General features: G+C 35.5%; 1 protein-coding gene across 2 annotated transcripts; it reads left to right on the top strand.

Moving 5' to 3' along the window:
- Positions 1-1502: 1502 nt before the first annotated feature.
- On the top strand, positions 1503-23762 carry map3k14a (mitogen-activated protein kinase kinase kinase 14a). Of its 2 annotated transcripts, none has more exons than XM_051105518.1 (16): positions 1503-1666; positions 9756-9993; positions 10083-10122; positions 10234-10399; positions 13061-13417; positions 15295-15429; positions 15557-15686; positions 15834-15962; positions 19265-19363; positions 19847-20004; positions 20132-20282; positions 20367-20726; positions 22034-22143; positions 22353-22491; positions 22969-23069; positions 23172-23762. In XM_051105518.1, exons 2-16 carry the CDS (start codon positions 9765-9767, stop codon positions 23388-23390), a joined length of 2523 nt encoding a protein of 840 aa, XP_050961475.1. In that variant the 5' UTR covers positions 1503-1666; positions 9756-9764; the 3' UTR covers positions 23391-23762. The 2 variants fall into 2 exon arrangements, with proteins under 2 accessions (XP_050961475.1, XP_050961476.1); XM_051105519.1 differs by lacking the exon at positions 1503-1666 and adding an exon at positions 6500-6648.
- Positions 23763-25000: the final 1238 nt, after the last annotated feature.

Below are 25000 nucleotides of genomic sequence, written 5' to 3'. Positions count from 1 at the left end.
GTATATATATATATATATATATACACATTAATGTAATAGTATCCTAATTTGATACATCCAACATTTCTCCAATAATTTTGGTGAATTGTTGGTAGGTATTTAAAAAAAAGTATAAATTTAGCATAAGTACTGAATTTGTATACATCATAAAGGCCTTCAATGTACAGTTCAAACTGTCATAGATTTAATCATTCAGATAACACAAAAACTGACAAAGTACATATGCTGCGTGAAATACTCAACACACAATAACTGATGACAGGAGTATGCCTGTTTCTCGCATGTAATTTTATGGCATCACCAGTTTAAAAAGACATGACTGGTGTGGCTCAGCAAACATCATTCAGATAGCACTGCCCACAGCTAATCAGATCCTGTAAGTGATTGTTCCCACAGCTGACTGAAAGGCAAACAAAATTCGTTGTGGTTTTAGTTTCATCCAAAGCATATGTACAACACAATAAAAGCATAAAAATAATTAGAAAATTCAGTCAAGATTAGATCATTTGATCACAGAACACATTCTACATAATCCAGTTAAATTTTCGTACTCGTACAACCAAGATGGGACGAGGCAGAGGAAACTGTTACGTGAAGCTGGACATAAGGTAAAAACATTCCTCAGGATTCCCAGGCTGTGGCCCATTTTCAAAATGACATTACTTTTTAAGTTTTTCCACATCCTCTCATGGGATATTTCTCTCTCCAACTTTTGTATGTGCATGCCAAGGTACCAGAAGATGGTGCTGCAGACCAAAACATTGGCAATACACTTCTAAAAACTACAGACTTATTCACAGATGAATAACAAATGCTATTTTCCTAAAATGAAAATGAAAACGTTCTGAACGTTCTAACTTCTTAAAACTAAAAAAAAAGTTCAGATAATATGGAAACTGTCCTAAATTTTTGAAATGGTATGAGTGGGAGTGTTTACATCACATTTACATCATTTCCTTTATGTAAGTGAATAGAGATCCTATAGTATTAATATATCTTGGATGTACACTAGCAGTAAGCTCATAATTTGGCTAAAAAAAAAAAAAAAAAAGTAGACACAATCACAAAATTTATAATGGTTTTACTGGTCATAATGGGACTTGGTTTTAATGGAAACTGTAATGGACCCTGTTGGTCTCTGCTGGTAATTGGTCACCTTCTATTGGTGGCTTAAAACCAATAAATCCTAATGAAATATGTCACTACAGAAAACCATTTTTAATGGTTTTAATGGTTAAAAGTTTAAAAGTTGATGGTTTGTAATGGTATTTGTAGATTGTTCGATTATTTTTTAAGCAGGGGTGGCTGCACAGTCCAGTTTTAAGATGTATTTTATTACGTCTTTCTATATATTTAAACAATTCACAAAACATTTGCGATACCAACAGTCAGTCTGGCCATTTGACGTCAACTTGAACTCTGCTTTCAAAAAACTTACTTTCAATATGACTCTTCAGTCGTGATGTTACATTTGTGTCTGAAACCCAGTGAGCTGCCTCTCTAGACAGCAGCGTGAATGCGTATGTGATGGCCAAGCATGCTGTCTATGTAGGCAGCTTACTAGGAGTTGACATGCGTCCTTCGTCTTCCTGTCTCAAACGACCAGAAGAGCTCGACAACGTCCGACACAAGACTCGTTTTCCTGTCCTTTTTTAAAACAATTAAGGTAAGTCCCCTTATCTTTACTGAATTACCCTTATAGAGTCCGTCTCGAACGAATGTCTTTAATAGACACACAAGCTGAATTCTCCCGATTCTGTCTCCGAGGATTTTCTCTCTTCATTTTATGCGAAATGGCGGAGGCGCGAAGGAGGAAGTTAAAGACTTCTGACTTTCATAGTTTTAAAACGTTTTAACGCTTTACCTTATGCAAAAACGTACGGGATTTTAAAAAAATTGTTCGTGTAAATGTCTAAAAGATACTTAAGAAACAAAGTGGTTGTGAAAAGGAGTTTCTTGCACAAGTTTTGGATGTCTAATATGTAAGAAAAAAGTTTTATTGTATGTAACAGTTAAACAGACATCATATATTCGGTTGCTCAACTTTAACAATTAAAGTTACTGTGCAAGGATCTACTGTAGTACAGTGCAAATTCCCTTCATAAATAGTACATACTCAAATGCAAAGTCTGTTATCACGTGTTTAATGTCTATGCTTGAAAATATTTATGTATGTAATGCAATGTAAATAGTGTCTCATAGCAACAGCCTTTTATGTATTGTGTGTCTCTTGGTGGCAAATGAGCAGAGGGGCCCCTGACAGGTATTCAGGGGTCTGTTTGCACTGGGCTGAGCAGCAGGTCCGGGTCTTGCTGGCCTCCAGTATTTGAGTTTAGACTTTAGAGCAGGACTTACTCAGGCCAAAAGCATCTTGTTCATGTGTGGAGGCGTAAGTGAGTCACTGCCTAATGCCTGTGTGTGTGTGTGTGTGTGTGTGTGTGTGTTTTCAATCTGTTTTCTTTTAAAGCAAGACACTACAGGCAAAACTGTTGTTTTTTCATGCAATAGTCAATTTTTGGGGCGGTTTGGTTTCCATTGCACATCTTCTTCTTTTAGAGAAGTAGAAAGCAAGCATCCAAAACACACTTTTATTTGTTTAATTTATTACCCTTTATTTATTTGCATCTGTAGATTTTAATTACAATATATATCCTGAAAGGAAGTGATTTTTTTCCTCATGCACTTTTTTAGTTTTATTCCTATTTTTATACATAATGTTTTTTTAATTTCCTGTCTGTTGACAGTATTCTCTGATTTTTGGAGCGGTGGTCGACAAAATGATCAAGAAATGTTCTGGAAATGTATGCAAATTAGTGCACTTTTAATAAGATATTTCCTCATTTGCATATGTAAACATAACATTTCAGAAAACTTGTAATACGGAATGTAATGTGATTAAATTAATTAGGAAAGTAGGGTGATATTTATTAGTTTTACCCTATTCACCTGTCGTGTTTTGTATTAAGGTGGAGAATTGGTTTTCATGGTTCATGTTTCTGTCACCTTTTTGAATGTGTAAAGCGAAAAGGCGAAAGTTTAGTAACATTCAAAAGTGTTAAAGCATCACATACAAAACAAACACACACCCAAATGTCACCTTTTCCAACAAAACCGCTGTTTTACCACTTTGACTATGAAGTGATAAGGACTCTGTAATTGCCTAATGTCTGGTCTCACAAACACACACATACATAGTCATCGTGAAGTGGACATTCCCTTTGGTTAAACCAATGTTTTTTGTCACACACTTCAGTGGTAAAAGGCTGTCATTATGCCTCTTAGCATGTGTGTTTTTCTTCTCAGCCCTGTCCCTGGCCTCAATACCACACTGTTCCTGTTTGAGCTGCCCGAAACATCCACACTTCTGTATGCCATATATCGTCGAATGCACTGTCTGTCATTTTGTGCTTTCTTCCTCATCTGCCTGTAGCTTTGCATTCTCACTTCTGCAAAAAAAATTTCGACATTTAAAATAAATGCAGAACCAGCATGTCTACTTTTTTTTTTTTTTTTTTTTAAACCTGTTGATAATTACAGGCTTTGAGCATTGATGCGCTGATGAAGAGTTAACGTCTGATAACGAGTTTTTGTCTGAACGTTACAAGTCAAACCGCACCATTTCCCTAAACTGTTAATTAGAAATGACAGATGCAGGGTGGCTTAACTCCCGGTTCTGTAGTAGTCTGTACGTTAATTGACTGTGACAAACAAGCCTAGACAAAGTTTTCAGTGTGAAATTACCTTTGATAGTTGTATTTTGTCATTTTCTGTGCCCTTGAGATGTGTGATTATTATGCAAATAATACACTGGCATTTAAAAGTTTGGGTCGGTAAGTTTAGTCTCTTATGCTCACCAGGGCTGCATTTATTTGATCAAAAGGACAGTAAAAAAGTCATGTCTGTGTCACATGATCCTTCAGAAATCAGTCTAATATGCTGATTTGCTGCTTGGGAAACATTTCTTATTATTGAAAACAGTTTCAGGATATGATGAATAAAAAGTTCAAAAAAGGAGCATTTGAAACAAGCAGTTGTTTCTGTAAATGAATGTCCTCACACTGTAAATTTTCTATGGTGTCAACTTAAAAATTTGAAATTAAATAACTTAAAAGTACAAGTACATTTCAACTCACTACAATAAAATGTTTAAATGATTTGTACTTTTAAGCTGATTTATTTTTGATCAGTTTAATGCATCCTTGCTGAGTATAAGTAATAATTTCTTTTAATTTGTTTTTAATGTACTGACTATTGAACGGTGGTGTGTCTTCTGAAAAATGTGTAATACCATAAAAATGCTTAAGCTCCATTTTCTTCATAGGAAAACAGTGATGCAATGGAATGAGGTTGTTTATTCTATTGACATACCTTTTAGCTGACAAAGTTATTTCAAACTTGAAAGCCCTTCTGTAAAGCAGTAAAACCAGTTATTAAAAAAAAGCAAGGTTTGTAAATGTTAGGTGTGTGCGTAGAAGTTATTTAGGGACAGATGTTTTTATAGCTGCTAAAGTGTGGCCCTAATTCTGCTTTTCCGTCTGTCATCAGCAGTGTTGGGGAAAGTTACTGTTAAAAGTAATGCATTACAATATTGGGTCACTCCCTAAAAAATAACTAATTACATTACTTAGTTATTTTTTATGGAAAATAATGCATTACATTACTTTTGCATTACTTTTTAAATCTGGGCAGGGCTTGCTTGTTTGTTTTTAATATAAAAAATTGGTCACACTTTATTTTAAGGTCCAATTCTTACTATTAACGACTTTTGTCAGTAAACTCCTAATTTGCTGTTTATTAATAGTTAGTAAGGTAGTTGTTAAGTTTAGGTATTGGGTAGGATTAGGCATGCTAATAAGCAACTAGTTAATAGTGAGAATTGGTCCTTATACTAAAGTTTTATTTTTGGCAAATATGAAAGCCTTTCATACCAAAAAGTGAAATGAATAAGCCTCAGGCTGAAAGAAAAGTAAATTCATGTCTGTACAGTAAAACGCAAGAGAAGAAAGTTCAACACTCTTCAGCTATAAAAAAAAGAAGAAGCACAAATGTTAGTTAATCTAAAGTTTTTTGATTATAAGTATGGTTGAATTGGATGATTGAAGGTCAGCAGCAAAGACAATGGTTAAAAAATTGGATTAAATACATGAAGTATATTTGTGTTATTTAACATTTAATTATTGCAGGTTTGCTTCATATTCCAAATTGCATTTCTCTGTTTATATTCACTGAATTATTATTATTATTATTTTTTTTTTGCGAGTGAGATAAATTAATGCATGTTAACATTTAGTCTGTAACTACAGTAACGTCATGTTTGTATAGAACATACAACGCCTCTGTACTTTTCTCAGTTCGATTTCTCTCAGTTTGAGGACAGGAGAGCTGTCAGTTAATAAATGGGAAAACAACTGTAAAGTAACTGGCATTACTTATTTGAAAACGTAACTCAGATATTTTCTTGTAAATTAAAAAAGTAATGTGTTACTAGTTACTTGAAAAAGTAATCTGATTACATAACTTGGATTACTTTTAATCCGTTACCCCCAACACTAGTCATCAACAGCATCTATAGTTGAATAACCTATTAGTACTTTGCACTATGCCTTTAGTTACTGAACTTTGGTTATTGAACCTCAGAGAGTAGGATATTACAACAGCGTTTTTGATGTAGGCTTAGATATGAAAATCCAGTGACAAGTGATTGACTTGACGTCAGTGAATTTACAGTAGATGAGCAAGATCTGACCTTTCTCAATTTGATGAGGTCTTCAACACCTCAATATACAAATTGGACATTTTAAAAAGCCACTGTTTACTAGCTGTTAAGATTTGGTTAAAAGATGTCCACTTTCACACAAGAAAGAATTAAGAAAAGAAGGTGTAGTTCATAAAAAAAAAAGACAGTGTCAAATGTGTGACTTTAAAATTCAGTGGAACATAAAAGTAGATATTTCAAAGAACGCTGGTTTTTCAAAGTATCTTTTATGGTCCACAGCCATACACTGTAAAAAACAATTTGTTGAGTCAACTTAGAATAATTTGTTACCTGGCTGCCTTAAAATTTTAGGTTCAGTCAACTCAGAAAAAGTGTATACAACTTGAAATGTTAAATTATACTAAGTGACAACTTAGATATTTGAGTTGATTCAACTTAAAATTTTAAGGCAGCAGGGTAACAAATTATTTTAAGTTGACTCAACAAATTGTGTTTTTTTTTGTTTTTTTACAGTGTACAGGTTTGGAATGACATGAGGGTGAATAACAGAAAAAACATAGACACACATAAATGCAAACTCAGGATTTGAAGTGGATCTAATTTTACGAGAGAAAGTTCAGTTAAAGAACGAGAGGCTTTCAGGCAGGTGAAGTTACTGAGAGCCTGCAGCCTCAGGAGGAGGAGGAGGGGAGCTCAGGGAGGGGAAATGGAGATGGATTTCCCGTAAATCAGCTCCATCCAATCACAGCGCAGCTGCTCTCAACATGGCAGAGAGCCAGCGGGATCAATCGTCAGAGGTGTAGCTGACTAAAAGAGAGAGAGAGAGAGAGGAGGGACCGGCTGTGATAGTGTTAGTAAACGAGTATTTGCATCATATCGTACGAGATCTCTAATGCTGTGCTCTTTGCATTTGAAGCTGCATTTAAAAAGCGGTATGTTTTCCTCTCTTCCTTTTCTTTGTGTGCCTCATTTAAGTGAGTGAGTGTTTGCTAGTCATCATTGAATGCAAATGGCTATACTGTAATGGAAAGGACAGTAGGCGACCGGTCTCATGATGTCAGTCTTTGCTGGGGTCTGTGTGTAGCCGCTCTCAGTGTGAGGAACATTTGAGGAACTACAGGTTGCTCAACTGCATGACTTTCTTGCAACATTTTTCCATTGCTCACGTATGTCGCTGTCGAATGGATTTTAATCTTCCCACAGTGCTGTGAGTGCTCTCTGAAGTCATTTCAATGATGTAACAGCTTCTCCATTAGCTATCAAAATGGAGGATTCGGGTCCTTGCAGCCAATAAGCCTTTGGCAGCATTTATAAGAATGACGTTGGTTTTAGATGGAAGCCTGTTTTCTCTTAGTGTAGAGGTATAAGAGAGAGAAAGAGAGAGGGAAAGGGAAAGGGAGAGTGTGGGACAGATTAACTGGGGTCATATAAAGGCTCACTGATGCAACATGCTGTAACTGCATGAGACCTTGCAGAGTTTCTCCAGCCTGTGCAGATCTTTCCAGCTGAATGGAAGAAAAAGACTTGCTTGTTCAGATTTTAGAGTATCCATATCATGAAAAGCTGTTTTATGAATAGTGATTTCACTACAAATGTTGCGTTTTTCAATTCGCATGTTTGATTCATTTTTTTAAACTTCGCTAAATGAATGCGCAGCTATTAAAGATTGAAAGAAGAAAGTGTGGTTGCTGCTTGTAGGGGCTGCCGCCACATTGCTAGAATGATGTGGCCGGATGCCAGTGTGGTTGCTAAGGTTTTGAGCTGCTGTGCTGTTGCTAAGGTTTTGTGGGTGTTTCGGCTTGTTTCTTTGCAGTTGCCAAGGTGTTCTGAGCCGTTTTAAAGTCCCCATGAAATCAAAATGGACGTTTTAGTAGAAATACGCTCCAAAACAATGACAGCATTCGCATTTAGAAGATTTAAACATTCAAAACGTACAGTCTTTCATTTCCGCCAATATGGATTAACGGCTTTAATGACATCACCCTGCACTTCGGCTTCTCGTCAAACATTCTGTCCAATCAAATTCTCTTTAGATTCCGAAGTGCCCCGCCCACCACAGTATAAATTAAGCTGCAGCTAAATTGGTGACTTGTTCAGAGAGTTGGTATTTTCTGTATGACAAATGCCATGTAGTGTATTGGATAGGGAACAATTCAGACATTAAATATGTTTTGCATTAGGGCGAAGAAGTTTGGTTTCAAGTGGTGTCACAGTCAGGTCCAGTCCAGAGACATGACATCATGGAGTGGATCATATGTATGAATCAACGCAAACAATAAAACGTATCAGACCCATTTGAATTCTACACAGAATGCTTTATTTTATAGCAATATGAAGCACTTCGGTGGATTTTTAAATTGTGGCTGTGCAGTTGCTAAGTAGTTCTGAGTGGGATAGTTTTAAGGCATCATTCACCTCCATCAAGCCTGCATTTATTTGATCCTAAGTACAGCAAAAACAGTAAAATTTTAAAGTATTTTTACTATTTAAAATAACTGCTTTCTATTTGAATATATTTTGAAGTGTAATTTATTCCTGTGATTTCAAAGCTGAATTTTTAGCATCATTACTCCAGTCACATGATCCTTCAGAAATCATTCTAATATTCTAGTTGCTCAAAAAACATTTATTATTATTATTATTATGTTGAAAACAACTAAGTATAATTTTTTCAGGTTTCTTTGATGAATAGAAAGTTCAGAAGAACAGCGTTTATCTGAAATAGAATTTTTTTGTAACATTCTAAATGTCTTTATAATCAATGTTGATAAATTTAAGGCATCCTTGCTAAATAAAAGTATTAATTTCTATAATTTCCTTCAAAAAAATTATACTGATTCGAAGTTCTTGAATGGTATGGTGTATAATAATAGAAAAGCGTTTTATTTCAGATAAATGCTGATCTTTGGATATTTATATTCATCAAAGAATCCTGAACAAAAATGTACTCAATAGTTTTAAATATTGATGATAATAATAATATAAAAATTCTTGAACAGCAAATCAGAATATCAGAATGATTTCTGAAGGATCATGTGACACTGAAGACTGGAGTAATGATACTGAAAATTAAGCTTTGATCACAGGAGCAAAATTACATTTTAAAATACATTCAAATAGAAAGTAGTTATTTTAAACAGTAAAAATATTTCAAAATATTACTGCTTTTGCTGTATTTTAGATCAAATAAATGCAGGCTTGGTGAGCAGAAGAGACGTTTTTAAAAAATCTTACTGTTCAAAAACTTTTGATTGGTAGTGTGCATACTAAGTTCCATTAACAAAAGCATTACTGTATTTCAAAACAATGAGGAAGTAGAAGAAAAAAATTGAACCACACCTTCTGAGGAATTTGATTTAAAAAATTTATCATAAACCAGTCAAACAAGGAAAAAGATCATCTTGATATGTTTACCTCCCACATATACCGAGTGAGAAGTCAGCGTCGCCAGTGACGCTAGGTTTATGATAACAAGCTAACTTACTTTGGTAATTCATCAGAGATAATACTTTGATATAATGTTCTAAATTAGGACTTTCTCAGTATCAAAATGAGTGCTTATAGTCAGAGTGGTTAGCTTATTTCTGTGTGGGTTGTACAACAACATCCCGTCAAACAGTGTCAAAACACAGCAGCGGTGGTGTGAGCAGCACAGGGCCTGCCTTCGTTTTGATAAGCAGAAGGATCGTATTTCGCCCTCGGCGGCTCCTCCCGCTCCACAGATCAACCTTGAGGAGCAGGAAGTGTAGAAGTGAAGAATAGAGTCTTTGTGTTGGCTGAAAACACAGAGAGCAGTGTCCTCTACTGCCTTCAGCAGGTACAAAGTTCAGGCTGTTGGAGGGAAGATTTAATGAATTTGTATTTGAAAGAAAATACCTTCCCCTGCCAGTTTAGGCCAGGTGCGTGAGGTCTTTTTTCACAAAACGGTTACGATTAGTCTGTGTGTGCTTGAGATAAAACGAAAACATCCAGTGTTACTTCTGTCATATGAGCAGTGTGATACTGAATTGATGTATTGATCTTTTTCTTTGTTTCGTAGAATCTCAAAATGCAGCGGATTTTGAACTCCACTGTCCCGTTCTCCCACATGGCCCAAAGTGACATCAAAGTTCTTAACTGCCCCGGCTCGGGCCCGACCTCTCGCACAGAGAGCAAAGGAGAGCTGGACAAAGTAGATCATCTGAGCCCCTACCTTAAGGAGGTCATGTGTCATGGAACTGCCAAATTTGAGTGGACACAACGGACAGAGAAACAATCCATTATTGCACAGGCAGAGTGTAAGTACTGATTTACAGAGACTTAAACAGTAGAACTCGTTAGTGTTTTATCCAAATTTGTGTTGAATTTTCTTTTCTCTTTTCCACAGGTGAGTCCCAGGATTCGCAGGAGTTCTGCCCCAATGGCAGGTAAAGACTTAAGTGACTGTGACACAAACGCGTTTCATTATGTTCTGTTTCAATACCTAGAATAAATATATCACTGCAACTTACGCTTTCATAAAACGGGTTGCATTTTAGCATCTCCTCCCAGTCGCTTCTCGGCACCTTTCCTCGCTGTCGGCCCAGGAGGAAACGCCATAAGAAGCATCGGCGAAAACGGGCTGAGAAGGACAGCCGAGCGAGCGAGTCCGTGGGAGTCCCCAGAGTGCCAGAACAGGACAGCGGAGAGTGCCCTTTTAATCAGGTTAGACTGAATTTACTGTAATTACTGTAATTATCATAGAGTTGAGGGGTGGGGAAGGTGTTGGGTTGAATTTAATAAAAGATGTATGCAACGCCTTTGTTCCAAAACATAATGTACTGATGTGATGTTTACTGTCTGGATAGGGAGCTACTCGCAAAGAAAGCGTCTAGATTTTCTTAAGGGTCATCACATTAAAAATGATACGTGTTAAGTTGACATATCAAATACTGTTTCTAGGTCCAAGCCTCTACTCAGTTTTAAGTGATATTGTTAATAAGCAGAATTAATTTATAGGACATCTTTAGGCTACGCGTTTGTCCTGGACACTAATATTTGAACAGTTCAGAAAAGACTTTAAAAAAGAACAAAAGCTTGACCCTCTTATACAACACTCTATTTTCTATTTCTATTTATATATACTTGTTTTCTTTTATTTAAATAAAACCAAAACAAATTGACCCTCTAACACTAGTGTTTTTTATTCTTTTTCTATTCTATCTACTTGTTTTATTTTTATTATTATTATTTTTTTTTACAAACAAATACCATTTAACATTAACATTCTCTGTCCTTTTTGTATTGTATCTGTATTGTTTTATTTAAAAAAATTTAAATTTTTATAAAAAATGACCCTGCAACACTAGTATTCTCTATTAGTTTATCCTATTCTATCTACTTTTTAATTTTTTTTATACATATATAAAATACCCTCTAATACTAGTGTTTTATATTTTTTTCTATTGTATCTACTTGTTTTATTTCTTTTTTAATTTTTATAAAAAAATGGCCCACTAGCATTTTCTATTCTTTTTCTATTGTATCTACTTGTTTTATTTTTAATTTTTTACATTTTTATAAAAAATGACCCTGTAAAACTAGTATTCTCCATTAGTTTTTCCTATTCTATCTACTTTTTAATTTTTTTATACATATATAAAATACCCTCTAATACTAGTGTTTTCTATTTTTTTTCTATTGTATCTACTTGTTTTATTTTTTTTTATTCTGTTCTGTCTACTTTTTTATTTTTAATTTTTATAAAAAAAAAATTAACCTCTAATAGTAGCATTTTTTGTTCTTTTTCTATTGTATGTACTTGTTTTAATTTTTTGTACATTTTTTAATAAAAAATGACCCTCTAGCATTCTCTGTTCTTTTTGTATTCTATCTACTTGTTTTATTTATTTATTTATTTTTTTTAATAAAAATTACCCACTTACACTAGCGTTTTCTAGTCTTTTCCTGCTTGTTTTATTTTTAATTTTTTTTTTTTTTTATAAAAATGACCCACTAGCATTCCCCATTAGTTTTTCCTATGCTATCTACTTTTAATTTTTAATTTTTATACAAAAATTACCCTCTAATACTAGCATTTTCAATTATTTTTGTATTGTATCTAATTGTTTTTTTTTTTTTTTTTTTTTTTTTTTTTAAAAAAATGACCCTCTAATACTAGCATTTTCAATTATTTTTGTATTGTATCTAATTGTTTTTTTTTTTCTTTTTTTTTTTTTTTTATAAAAAATGACCCTCTAACACTAGCATTTTCTATTCTTTTTCTATTCTATCTACTTGTTTTATTTTTAATTTTTTATAAAAAATGACCCACTTATACTAGCATTTTCTATTCTTTTTCTGTTCTATCTACTTGTTTTTTTTTTTTTTTTTTTTTTTTTTTTTTTTTTTTTAATTTATGATACAAAAAGAAATTTACATTGAATACTGTGTTTAAGGTCCTTGCACACTGAGTACGAAATTCTCGTCTGAAAATTTTTGGCACAACTTTGACATAAAAAATCAGTTTGGGTTCAATTTTCTGCATTTTTCGCATCTCAAAAAATAACCAAGACTTGTAACAGCACTTAGATATTATTGCTAGTTTTAATTGTTTATTAGAAAACTGTTTATTTTTGGAAACTGATAAAGTGCTTGGACCAAGAAAACGTGACCTGTGACATAATCGTTATTATTCTGTAGGAAATTCCTAAGTTCGCACCACAGCTATAATGATAACAACAGAATAACAATATTGTTGGAATCAGCTTTAGAACATTTTTTCCAGCTGATGAACATTAAAAACATTAAAACGCAGCCAAGTGGCGCAAACGTTAACACATTTAACATTAGCATGTGTTTAACAGCTAAAAAGCACCACAAAGCAGTCTAATATTGACTGAATTTGTGCATCTTTAATAAAGTGGCACAATTTCTGTTGATACAGTTCAGTAGTGAATAAAAAACCTTATCATTTTTGATCTTGTCACAGTGCACTCTTAGATTACATAATACATGAGAGAAGCATGTGATACTGCCTTAGGTTTTCTCTGTATCGCATCAGTGTAGTCTTGCTGATGTCTAAAAATGTTACCAAGGTAGGAAGCACACCATGTTTTCAAAATGAATAGATATAAAGACTACAGTGATATAAAACTAGACTGTTCTCTCAGGTGTTTATATCACGTCTCAGAGGGAATTTAGTGATTAGATAACTACTGAATCGAACAAAGCTCGTCTTTAGCTCTCTCTAGAGGTCTAAAGCACTTATCCAAAAGGACACATTTACAGGTTCAAATTAAATTTTTCCTATTACCAACACTGATTTTATACAGTGCTTTATCAGTCCAGTAGTCCAAACTGCTTTGCTGTGTCCTGTTGTTTCAGATTAGAGATCCAGTGTATATCAGTAGCAGCAACAACAGTAGTACATACAGCAGTGGTCAAGGCACGGAAAGGGTGTCCGTGCAGGAAACAGAAGCCCCGTCGTACCCTTATCAGTGGGAGTCCCGGCAGAGACTCTCCTCCTGCCAAAGCTACGGCCAAGAGAGCGAGGAACTGAAGTCTCCCCTGAGAAGTGAGACAGAATGTCCTCTGGCTGTTACGGCCCTAAGGAACTTCGTTACGTCTGAAGATCGCTGCTTCGCATACGGCTTCGTCAAAGACGTGCTGAGAGAGGACAGGGAGAGAGAAGAGGACGAAAGAGAGGAGAGCGACAAGAATGAAGGGATCCTGTTCAAAGAGGTGATTTCAAATGGCATTTGATGTTGAAGCATGTTAAAATTGACACATGTATGAACTCATACCGAAAGAGGGTGACGCGTAGATGTGTTCTCTTGCACGCAAAGATACAAATTTACATACAAGTACACAGCCTGTAAGTCATACAGGCACACGCAAGCTGACTCCTCTAGCAGACAATACAGATAAAGACAACATAAGCTTACTAATACAGAGAGGAAGAGAGAGAGAGAGTGAGAAACACAAGCGCACATGCATGCATGTGTACACATAGCCAGAAGTTGACTTGCGGTCGTCGATTTCCTGTTTTTCTTGTGTTCAGCGGGGTTTCGTGTTTACCTCACCAGCCTAGTTCTGCTTAGGGAGTTTCCTTGCAAAGAGAAATAAGCAAACAGTAAAAAAACGTCTTCACACACTTACTGCGCTAGTCATGTGCTCTAAATTCGGACATTTTTAGTAGCTCTGTGAAACCGTTTAACAATTAAGTCATAGATGCATCAGTTTTGAAATTAGGCGTTTACTGATAAATGTGGTGGATACCATAAATGTATAGTCATTTGTAAAAAATTTTCACATAAAGCACTAAATTGAAAAGTCAAAATGATTGATTTTTTTTTTTTTTTTATGCCAAAAGGCATTCAGATGTTAAAGGAGAAGTTCACTTCCAGAACAACAGTTTACACATAATGTACTCACCCCCTTGTCATCCAAGATGTTCATGTCTTTTTTTCTTCAGTGGTAAAGAAATTGTGTTTTTTGAGAAAAACATTTCAGGATTTTTCTCCATATAGTGGACTGCTATGGTGCCCCGAGTTTGAACTTCCAAAATGCAGCTTAAATTCGGCTTCAAAAGATCCCAAATGCAGTTGTAAACGATCCCAGCTGAGGAAGAAAGGTCTTATCTAGCGAAACGGTGATCGGTTATTTTCATAAAAATAGTACAGTTTGTATACTTTTTAATGTCAAACGCACATCTTGTCTTGCTCTTCCTGAACTCTGTGTATTCTGGCTCAAGACAGTTAGGGTATGTCGAAAAACTCCAATCATAGTTTCTCCCTCAACTTCAAAAATCATTTTAAAAATCATCCTACATCACTGCAGAAGTACCGACCCTGTCTTTGCAAAGTGAACATGGAAAGACGATCAAACACCCTTAACAAAAAGGTAAAACAGCGATATAGGACAATTTCGAAGTTGAGGGAGAACATGAGATGGGAGTTTTTCGACATACCCTAACTGTCATGAACCAGAATACACAGAGTTCAGGGAGAGCAAGACAAGACAAGCATTTGACATTTAAAAGTAAACAAATTGTATTATTTTAATGAAAATAACCGATCGTTTCGCTAGATAAGACCCTTCTTCCTCAGCTGGGATCATTTATAACCGCATTTGGGATCGTTTGAAGAGGCATTTAAGCTGCATTTTGGACGTTCAAACTTGGGGCACCATATCAGTCCATTATGTGGAGAAAAAACAAAAAACATAAAAAAAACATAATTCTTTACGACCGAGGAAAGTCAGACATGAACATCTTGGATGACAAGGGGGTGAGTAAATTATCTGTAAATTGTTGTTCTGGAAGTGGACTTCTCCTTTAAGTACAGATCATGTTCCATGACGATATTTTGTAAATTTCCTACCGTAACTATATCAGAACTTTTGATTAGTAATATGCACTGCTAAGAACTTCATTTGAACAACTTTAAATAGTTGTATCTCAGCCAAATATTGTCATATCCTAACAAACCATACATAAATAGAAAGCTTATTTATTCAGATTTCAGATGTTTTTTAGGTGATCAGTTTCAAAAAACTGACTCTTATCAACATCCATAACATCAGTTGACATCATAACATCTCACATCTCTTTTTTTTAGGGTCTACAACCAGTAAATTATGAATACAGAGAGGGAAGGGAGTATGAACGCTGTAGATTTCTCAAACACGGCTCCTTCGGAGAGGTCTACAGCATCAAAGACAAAGGCACCGGCTTCATGTGTGCCGCAAAAAAGGTATTTGTGCCCTCCTTTGTGTTCATATTATTATTATTATTATTCTGGCAGATGGCACTGCTGGTATTCAGAAGCAAGTTACCATCTGTTGATCCGTTGATGCATTTGTTTGTGTGTGTGTTTTCAGGTGCCGTTGGTGAGTTTCAGCAGTGAGGAGGTGGGCTCGTGGAGTGCCCTGCAGTCTCCTCAGGTGGTGGAACTCTTTGGTGTGGTGCGTGAAGGTCCTTCCATCATCCTCTTCATGGACCTTAAATCCAGTAAGTGCTTAGTAGCGCCTTTGTGGACACAACCTAATTATTTCTTCATCCATTTCTCAGTTCCTTATTTCATAAATCTGGTGTTCTGCACAAAGGAAGTGTTTTGTGGAAAAATGGAAGTTTTTGATGACTTCGCACTCTCTGCAGGTTCTTTAGGACAGCTGGTGGAGGAACAAGGCCGCCTGCCAGAGGATCTGTCCTTGCACTACCTTCAGCAAGTACTGGGGGCGCTAAACCACCTGCATAGGAAGCGTGTCCTTCACCTGGACATCAAAGGTATGTCCAAAGTGTGGGATGGATAGCTATAAAGGCCACATTAGCGTTTTTTAGTTGTTTCTTCACTAATCCAGACTGTCTCTATTTCTCTTACGTGGAAGGATGACATAATGTTGACATTTAATGTCGCCATGTTATTTATGTGGAAAGTGGACATGCGTTTTTTTTTGTTCTCACTTCCTTTTTTGGGGTCAAAGTTCTTTGGAAACGGCGTAGAGAAATGAAAAAACGCATATGAGATGTCCCTAATATCGCAATTGTTTCTGAAAAACAGCAAATGAGATTACATGTGGAAGAAAGTCTGACTTTTTATGATGACCCTGAAATAAAATGACCCTAATCTCACATCTCCATGAGTTCAGATGTGCCAAGATTTCAATTCTGCATTTTAATTGTTATTGTTTAATTGTTTGATTGTTATTTTTTTATTTTATTACTAAAACTGAGAAGTAGAAAAATAAAAAAATCAAACAGCATTAACGAAAGCACATAACAAAATTACTAAAACCTAAACTAAAATGAAAATGAAAACTGAAAGTATAAAAACAAAAGCTAATTCATAATATACACTACCAGTCAAAAGTTTTTGAATAGTAAGATTTTTAATGCTTTTTTAAAAGATCTTCTGCTCACCAAGTCTGAATTTATTTGACCCAAAGTACAGCAAAAACAAAACATGTTGAAATATTTGTACTATTTAAGATAACTGTTTTCTATTTGAATATATTTTAAAATGTAATTTATTTCTGTGATTTCAAAGCTGAATTTTTAGTATCATTACTCCAGTCACATGATCTGATTTGCTGCTCAAAAACCATTTACTATTTTTATGTCGAAAAACAGCTGAATGGAATTTTTTTCAGGTTTCTTTGATGAATAGAAAGTTCAGAAGAACCGCATTTTTCTGAAACAGAAATCTTTTGTAACATTATAAATGTCTTTATCATCTCCACTTTTTTTAAACAATTTAAAGCATTCTTGTAATGAAAAAATAAAAGTATTATTTTCAATATATATATTTAAAAAAAAAAAAAAATTATACCAACTCCAAGCTTTTGAATGGAATAATGTATAATGTTTCAAAAAACTTTTAATTTCAGATAAATGCTGATCTTTGAATCTTTCTATTTATCAAAGAATCTTGAAAAAAAAGTACTCAACTGTTTTAAATATTGATAATAATAAATGTTTCTTGAACAGCAAATCAGCATATTAGAATGATTTCTGAAGGATCATGTGACACTCAAGTCTGGAGTAATGATGCTGAAAATGTAGCTTTGAAACCACAGGAATAAATTACATTTTAAAATATATTCAAATAGAAAGCAGTTCTTTAAAATAGTAAAACTATTTCAGAATTTTCCTGCATTTGCTGTGCTTTGGATTAAATAAATACAGGCTTGGTGAGCAGAAGAGACTTCTTTAAAAACATGAAAAATCTCAAAAACTTTTGAATGGTAGTGTACATATATAAAAAACAATACTATAATAGTGTAAAAATACAGAAGTAACATTGAAGTGCACCGTAACTGATGGACTCTATGACTCCTGAACTATAAAACAGTAATATATGTGCAATAAAAATGCCTTAAGAATTGATTCTTTTCAAAGTTACCACAAAAAACACTGTAAGCAAATGAGACGTTTTTTAAACTAATAAATGTGTTACACAAAGCCATAAGCATTTTGAAGAATTACAGATTGATGAATTTAATTCGATTCTAATACTGTGTTTTGTGGCTGGCTTTAGTTGTTTTTCCGGGGAATAGGGTGAGACAAACAGCACCTGTGGTGAAGGAGAGAGAGAGAGAAAGAGAGAAAGAGAGAAAGAAAGGAGATCAGAGTACAATGTGAGCAACCCCAGGCTGGGAATTTCCCACAGCATGACTCATGTGCTTCATATGAGGGGCGGGGGGGAGGGAGGGAGAAGAGCCAGAGAGATGAAGAGAAAGAAACTAGACACGGATTGAAGAACTGACCATATATATTCCAGATGGACACGAGAGATTAAGTGGACAGCTTTATGTCTTTATAAGCCATTCAAATTGATAAAGCGCAGTTAAATTCAAGCGAACAGTAAAACAAAACAAACCTTTCTACTCTGACATCTACAGCGCCATCTGCTGTCCAAATATTCTAATTATCAGTAATTTAATCTACTCTTTTCTTTTTTTTTGTCTTCAGTGACAAGTTGTCATTTGCAATATAGAAACTGAAAGTCTCACACACCAATTTTAACTTTTCCTGGAAAAGGCCAATCATCTCTTCTAGAGCAGAGACTTGTGGGAAGAGATGTGCCCACTGGCAAATGTATTTATTTTCTAAATATATATTTCTGGTCTTATTGAGCATGACTCAACAGTATTGCAATAATGAAAATAGATACAGTTAAACAGCCTTTGGCTGTGCTTGGCTGTACGGGTTACCGGTTATTTGTAAACTAGTAGTCAGATATAGTATTAGGCTACTGTACATGTACAGTTTAGGTACTACCCCTAAGTTTAATGTCAGTGTGAGTTTTACAGAAATAGAAGCAAATTATGAACAATTTAAGCAGAAGCATTATTGTTTTGATGCATCAAGATGCTTTTGAAGATGATCGTGAACTTAAACCTCCATTTCCCAATTAGAAAGCCTTAAAAATGGGTGTGTGTGGCATTTTAAAGGGGGCGAAAACGTTTTTAAAAAGAATTCTCTCATGCTCACCAAGGTTGCATTTATTTGATCAACAATACAGTAATATTGGTACTATTTAAAATAACTTTTTTTCTATTTTTATATATTTTAAAATGTCATTTCGTCCTGTGATAGTGAATTTTCAGCATCATTACTCAGTTACTCGGTTTTCAGTGTCACATGATCCTTCAGAAATCATTCTAATATGCTGATTCGTGCTCAAGAAACATTTCTTATTATTATCAGTGTTAAAAACAGTTATGCTGCTTAATGTTTTTATGAAAACGATGATTTTTTAAGGATCATTTGATGAATAGAAAGTTTGAAAGAACTGCATTTATTTAAAATAGAAATATTTTGTAACATTATAAATGTCTTTACTGTCACTTCTGAGAAAATTATTGCATCCTTGCTGAATAAAAGTATTTAAAAAATTATTACTGGCCCCAAACTTTTGAATGGTGGTGTACATCGCACTGTGGATTTCTTCATATTTCACTTTCCTGTTGATTATAGTGACAAATGGTTGTAGACAGACACAAGTTGTTGCAAGTCTGATTTGATTTTGGCTTCAAAATACAGTAAGTTACATTTTAGCTCACTTTGTGCTTGTGTTTTATTTTCAGCCGATAACATTTTGCTGTCAGACGATGGGAAGGATGCATTTCTGTGTGACTTTGGACACTCAGAGAGATTGGACAAACAAGGGCTTAGTTATTGTAAGAGTAAGTACATTTCATTAATAGCCTCAAACGCATATGTGACCTTGGACCACAAAACCAGTCTTAAGTAGCACGGGTGTATTTGTAGCAATAGCCAAAAATACGTTGCATGGGTCAAAATGATCAATTTATGCGAAAAATCATTTGGATATTAAGTAAATGTCATGTTCTATAAAGATGTTTTGTACATTTCCTACTGTAAATATAACAAAACTTAATTGTTGATTAGTAATATGCATTGCTAAGAACTTAATTTGGACAAGTTTAAAGGCTATTTTGATTTTTTTGCATCCTCAGATTCCAGATTTTCAAATATTGTCCTAACAAACCATATATCAATGGAAAGTTTAGTTATTCAGCTTTCAGATTATGTACAAATCTCAGTTTTAAAAAAACTGACCCATATGACTGGTTTTCCAAGGTCACAAATTTCAAGTCAACATAGACACATACATAAGCTGACCGAATAATCTGGTATGCGTTTAGGTCTGAAAGGCACAGAAACTCACATGGCACCTGAGGTGGTGCTCAATGAGCCACGCTCTTCAAAAGCAGACATCTGGAGCAGCTGCTGTATGTTTCTGCACATGCTCAACGGCTGCCATCCGTGGACCCGCTACTATTCCCACCCACTCTACCTAAAGGTAAACTTTGATTGGAAACTGTTTAAATAAGCCCCTCCCACTCCCACATTTAAATGAGTGTTTTGTGAAACCTACATGATTTGCATTCACCAAACACTTAGTAATGTTTGTGTTTGCATGTTGACAGATAGCAAAAGAGCCTCCGCCTCTGAGGGAAATCCCATGTGACTGCAGCTCCTATACAGCAGAAGTCATAAAAGCAGGATTGCAGAAAGATCCAAACAAACGAGCCTCTGCCAAAGAGCTTTTTGTTAAAACTGCCAATGCACTTAAAGAAGGTAACTATAAGTAACCATGAAACGCATACAAATGTCTTTGTATTAAATATCACGCAGTTAAAAATGTCATCGATTTATTTGCAGTCGGGGGACTTCGTAGCCCCGTGAGAGGAGGAACCTATCAGGAGCCACTGGGGAAGCAAGAGAATCCAGACTCCGCCCATTCAGCCACACCCACCACATCCCATCACACCACGTCCTCTGATCACTCTGAGCTGCAGTGGATGAGCTCAGAGAAGAAGGGGAAAGTGGGTGATGGGGAACGTAATGAAAAGCCAGACAAGGTAAAACAGTGGAAACAGAAAGAGGAGACAAGAAACGATGAAAACTCGCCTCCGAAGTCACTGCTCCACGTTCAAACCACTTCACCTGAGCCACAAATCATTAATAAAACCGAACCAGAACCAACAGTGCCAGAACAAGAGCTGTGGAGCCTGAAAAGAGGTGAGCCACCATCTGATCGCGATATTTATCTAGCCAGCTTCATAGTAGCTATATACATTCCAGTTGTGAATTTCATTCATGCAGAAAATCATGAATCACTTCTGGGATAACTGGCACAAAATATATACACTACCAGTCAAAAGTTTTTGAACAGTAACTCTCTTCTGCTCGCCAAGCCTGCATTTATTTGATCCAAAGTACAGCAAAAACAGAAAATAACTGCTTTCTATTTGAATATACTTTAAAATGTAATTTATTCCTGTGATTTCAAAGCTGAATTTTTAGCATCATTACTCCTGTCACACGATCCTTCAGAAATCATTCTAATATTCTGATTTGCTGCTCAAAAACATTCATTATTATTATTATGTTGAAAACAGCTGAGTAGATTTTTTTTCAGGTCTCTTTGATGAATAGAAAGAAGAACAGCATTTATCTAAAACAGAAATCTTTTGTAACATTATAAATATCTTTTATCATTACTTTTGGTCAGTTTAAAGCATCCTTGCTAAATGCCCCCAAAAATGCTGACTCCAAACTTTTGAATGATATAGTGGGATCTAAAAATACCATCGGCAAAAATAATATCGGGACAAAATAACTGATATTGGAATTTGTAGCACCTTCTTTAATGCTATCGTTCAAAGGTTTGTGGTCAGTACGATTTTTTGAGGAAATGAGCACTTTTATTCATTAAGGATTCATTTAGTTCATCAAAAGTGGCAGTAAAGACTGCATCCTGCAAATCATGCACAAAATTTACCACTTTCTGCTAAAATATTAAATAGCACAACTGTTTAACATTGAGAATAAGACGCATTCATGTGATCAAAAGCGATAGTAAAAGTGTCATGTTTCTTGAGTAGCAAATCAGCATATTGAAATGATTTCTGAAGGATCATGTGACACTGAAGACTAGAGGAATGGTGCTTAAAATTCAGCTTTACCACAGGAATAAATTACATAATATATATATATAGCCTTGGAGAGCATAAGATACTTCTTTCAAAAATAAATCTTACCAGAGATGTGAATTATTCAAAACTTGAGAGATTGTAGGATTTTATCTGGTAAATGTGTTCATATACTAGTTTATGCATGTCTTCCTAACAAATAAAATTGTATCCACCTCAAGCGAGTGATTTTGGTCTTCATTTAGCATAGTTTTCTATCCCATATCCCAAAATTAGCATCAAAAATGAGTCTGAAAACTCATCTGCTGATGACTATCCATTCTTATGATTACAGCCATCTGAACAGTAGTTTTACAGATTATAATTGTAACACTTCTCTCGCTCTCTCTGCAGATTTCTACCTGAGCAGTCTTTCCCAGCCTCATTCTGCTGAGCTACAGGAGCAGCTGCTCTCTTGTCTCGGTAGTGACTGCCTTTCCACAAGAGAATACTGGGACAAGAAGGTAAACAAACCCAGGCGTCAAATTTAGAGGCAGCCTGTATTTCCCCATAACCTGATATGTGTCTAGTAAATACATTAGAAGGATATGAAGATTGACAGTTAACTTCCTGACAGCCATCACCTGTGTTTGCTAGTAAAGCATCTCAGTTTAACCAATTACAGCTTATTTGAAATTCAAAGGTTTTTTTTTCTTTTTTTTTTCCACTTTAGGATTCAGGACGTTGGTCAGTCGGCCCTGGCGATGATCTTAGCTCAGGCGTGTTTTCTTACAACAGCCAACAAGATGGCCAGAGCTTCAGCAGGGACTGGTTCGCCCCCTCGCATCAACCCCTGCCCCGATGCTTTGATGGTATGTGAACAAACCCAAAAGCAGTTTTATTGATATTATCAACAACAGCAAGTCTAGAGATATATGCCATATTTAAAGAGTTAGTTCACCTCAAAATGATAAAAAGTCACCCTCATGTCGTTTTAAACCCATAAGATCTTCGTTCATCTTTGAAACACAAATTAAGATATTTTTGATGAAATCCGAGAGCTTTCTGAGCCTGCATAAACAGTAATGCAACTACCACGTTCAAAGCCCAGAAAGGTAGTAAGGACAAAAATATCTTAACTTATGTTCTGAAGATGAGCAAAGGTCTTACGGGTTTGGAACGACACGAGGGTGAGTAATCAATGACAGAATTTTCATTTTTGGGTGAACTATCTCTTTAAGCATGTATTTTTTTTTATAAGAACTCCCATTTACACATGCCGTTGGTATGACATATTTTTAGATGGCATTTATTTGTGCCATGCTCACATCTGTTCTTTGTTTCTTCAGGGGTGGATGTCTACATAAGAGACTTTGACGGGAAATGCTTTCATATTCGGGAGACGCCCGGGGTTAAAGTAGGCCACGTTGCAAGAGGAATCAGCGATCAGGTAAACAGTGTGTGTGTGTATAGCGTATTTATGCAGAGCGTGTTGTTTTATTTGCATTACTCTGTGTTTGCTAGAGGATAATATCTTCTCTCTCTCGGGCAGATCTCGGAGAACGTGTTCAGTCTGCAAACAGAGGATGGTTGCCTGGTGCCCCATGACAAAGAGGTCCTAGAGACCAGCCTGTTCTTGCGGTGCGTCCCGGCCCCTGACTCCAGCCACTATCGTCAGTACGGACACAAACCCTGCTGCAGCCTCGGCCCTGACTGCAAACTACCATGGAACTGGAGGGTCAGAGAGGGGGTGCTGGAGACTAGAGACTGATTTGTCCATCCATAATCAGTTTCTGTCATGCTTTCTGCTCTGTTCGCATTGAATTAGTCATCTGTGCCTCATATCTGTTAAACTTCCAAGCCATTGTTGTTGGTTTACATTCTTAGTATTCTGATGTTGTTTTAACTGACTATGCAGATCTTTTGTTGCGATGTTGCGAAGATCACTGTGGGCCTTCATGGAGTCACTTCATGATTAATGGCAAGATTTTAAAGCCTGTAGTCAATCAAGTATATGCCTTAGACCTTGAGCACTTATGAATGAGATTACTATGTCAGTATGGTTTATCTGTGGCACAAATCAATTCAATATTGAATGTTTTAGCTGTATTAGTTCTTCAGTAAAAATACATTTTTTGTTGCAGCTGTCTCAGTTGTGTGTGATTTAAAGAGATGTTCAGTATTGTTGTGTTTGTAAACATTACATGGATGATCTTATTGCATTAATTATTTAAAAACATTTTGGAAGTAAAACCAGTGAGCCAAAAGGTGTCAAACACTTCAAAACAGACACACGTTAGCAGTGGTGGAGGTAACGAATTTGCGTTATTGTAATTAAGTAGATTTTACAGGTACTTGTACTTTCATGAGCATATTTTAAGTGTAGTTTTACTTGTAAAATTAAAGTATTCCACTTTGCTACTTTTAAAATCAAATTCGTTAGTATGTTGTGACGTGAATCTGCGCTATTAAAATGTAATATTTCTCATTGAGTTGAAAAGCTGTCTAGAATGGAAGCCCATTTCCGCAACTAAACAGAAAATGTAAAAAAAGAGGCTATTGCAACTTTTTATCTTTCAATTGCGTCATACAAACTGGCAATTCTGATTTTTTTTCTCAGAGTTGTAAGATATAAACTTGCAATTCTGAGAAAAGAAGTCAGAATTGTGTGATATACAGTGCATTGCGAAAGTATTCATACCCCTTCATTTTTTCAAGTTTTGTTATGTTGCAGCCTTATGTTAAAATGCTTGAAATTACTTTTTTTCCCACATCAATATACACTCCATACACCAAAATGACAAAGCACAAAACATCTTTGAAACAACTTAGCAAATTTATTAGAAATAAAAAACTGAAATGATTCCATTGCAAAAGTATTCATACCCTTTTCTGGGACACTTCAAAATGAGCTCAGGAGCACTCATATTGCTTGTAGACGTTACTACACTTAAGGTGGGGTTAACCTGTGGCAATTTCAATTGAACGAGTATGGTTTGGAAAGGCACACAGCTCTCAATAAAAGGTGTAACAGCTGAAAATGCATTTCAGAGCAAAAACCAAGCCCCGAGGTCAAAAGAACTGCCTGTAGAGCTTAGAGACAGGATTGCATCAAGGCACAGATCTGGGGAAGAGTTCAGAAAAAAATTCTGCTGCATTGAAGGTTCACAGAAGCATGTAGCCTCCAGTATCCATAATGGAAGAAGTTTGGAACAGCCAGGACTTTTCCTAGAGCTGTCCACCTGGCTAAACTGAGCAACTGATGGAGAAGGGCTTTGGTGACCAAGAAGCTGATGGTCACTCTAGTTTAGCTCCATGATCATATATGCAGATGGGAGAAACCTACAGAGGGACAAACATCACTGCAACACTCCACTGATC

Source organism: Labeo rohita, chromosome 3 (assembly GCF_022985175.1).
Source record: "Labeo rohita strain BAU-BD-2019 chromosome 3, IGBB_LRoh.1.0, whole genome shotgun sequence".
NCBI lineage: Eukaryota > Metazoa > Chordata > Actinopteri > Cypriniformes > Cyprinidae > Labeo > Labeo rohita.
The sequence above is the reverse complement of the archived record's forward strand: the minus strand, read 5'-3'. Positions and strand labels throughout refer to the sequence as shown.

Excerpts from the sequence above, each read along its gene's own strand:
- map3k14a (XM_051105518.1), top strand. The coding sequence starts at position 9,765 with ATGCAGCGGATTTTGAACTCCACTGTCCCGTTCTCCCACATGGCCCAA. Across the intron at positions 20,283-20,366 it reads TGCCAATGCACTTAAAGAAG|TCGGGGGACTTCGTAGCCCC; the intron begins GTAACTATAAGT and ends ATTTATTTGCAG. Across the intron at positions 22,144-22,352 it reads GAGAATACTGGGACAAGAAG|GATTCAGGACGTTGGTCAGT; the intron begins GTAAACAAACCC and ends TTTCCACTTTAG.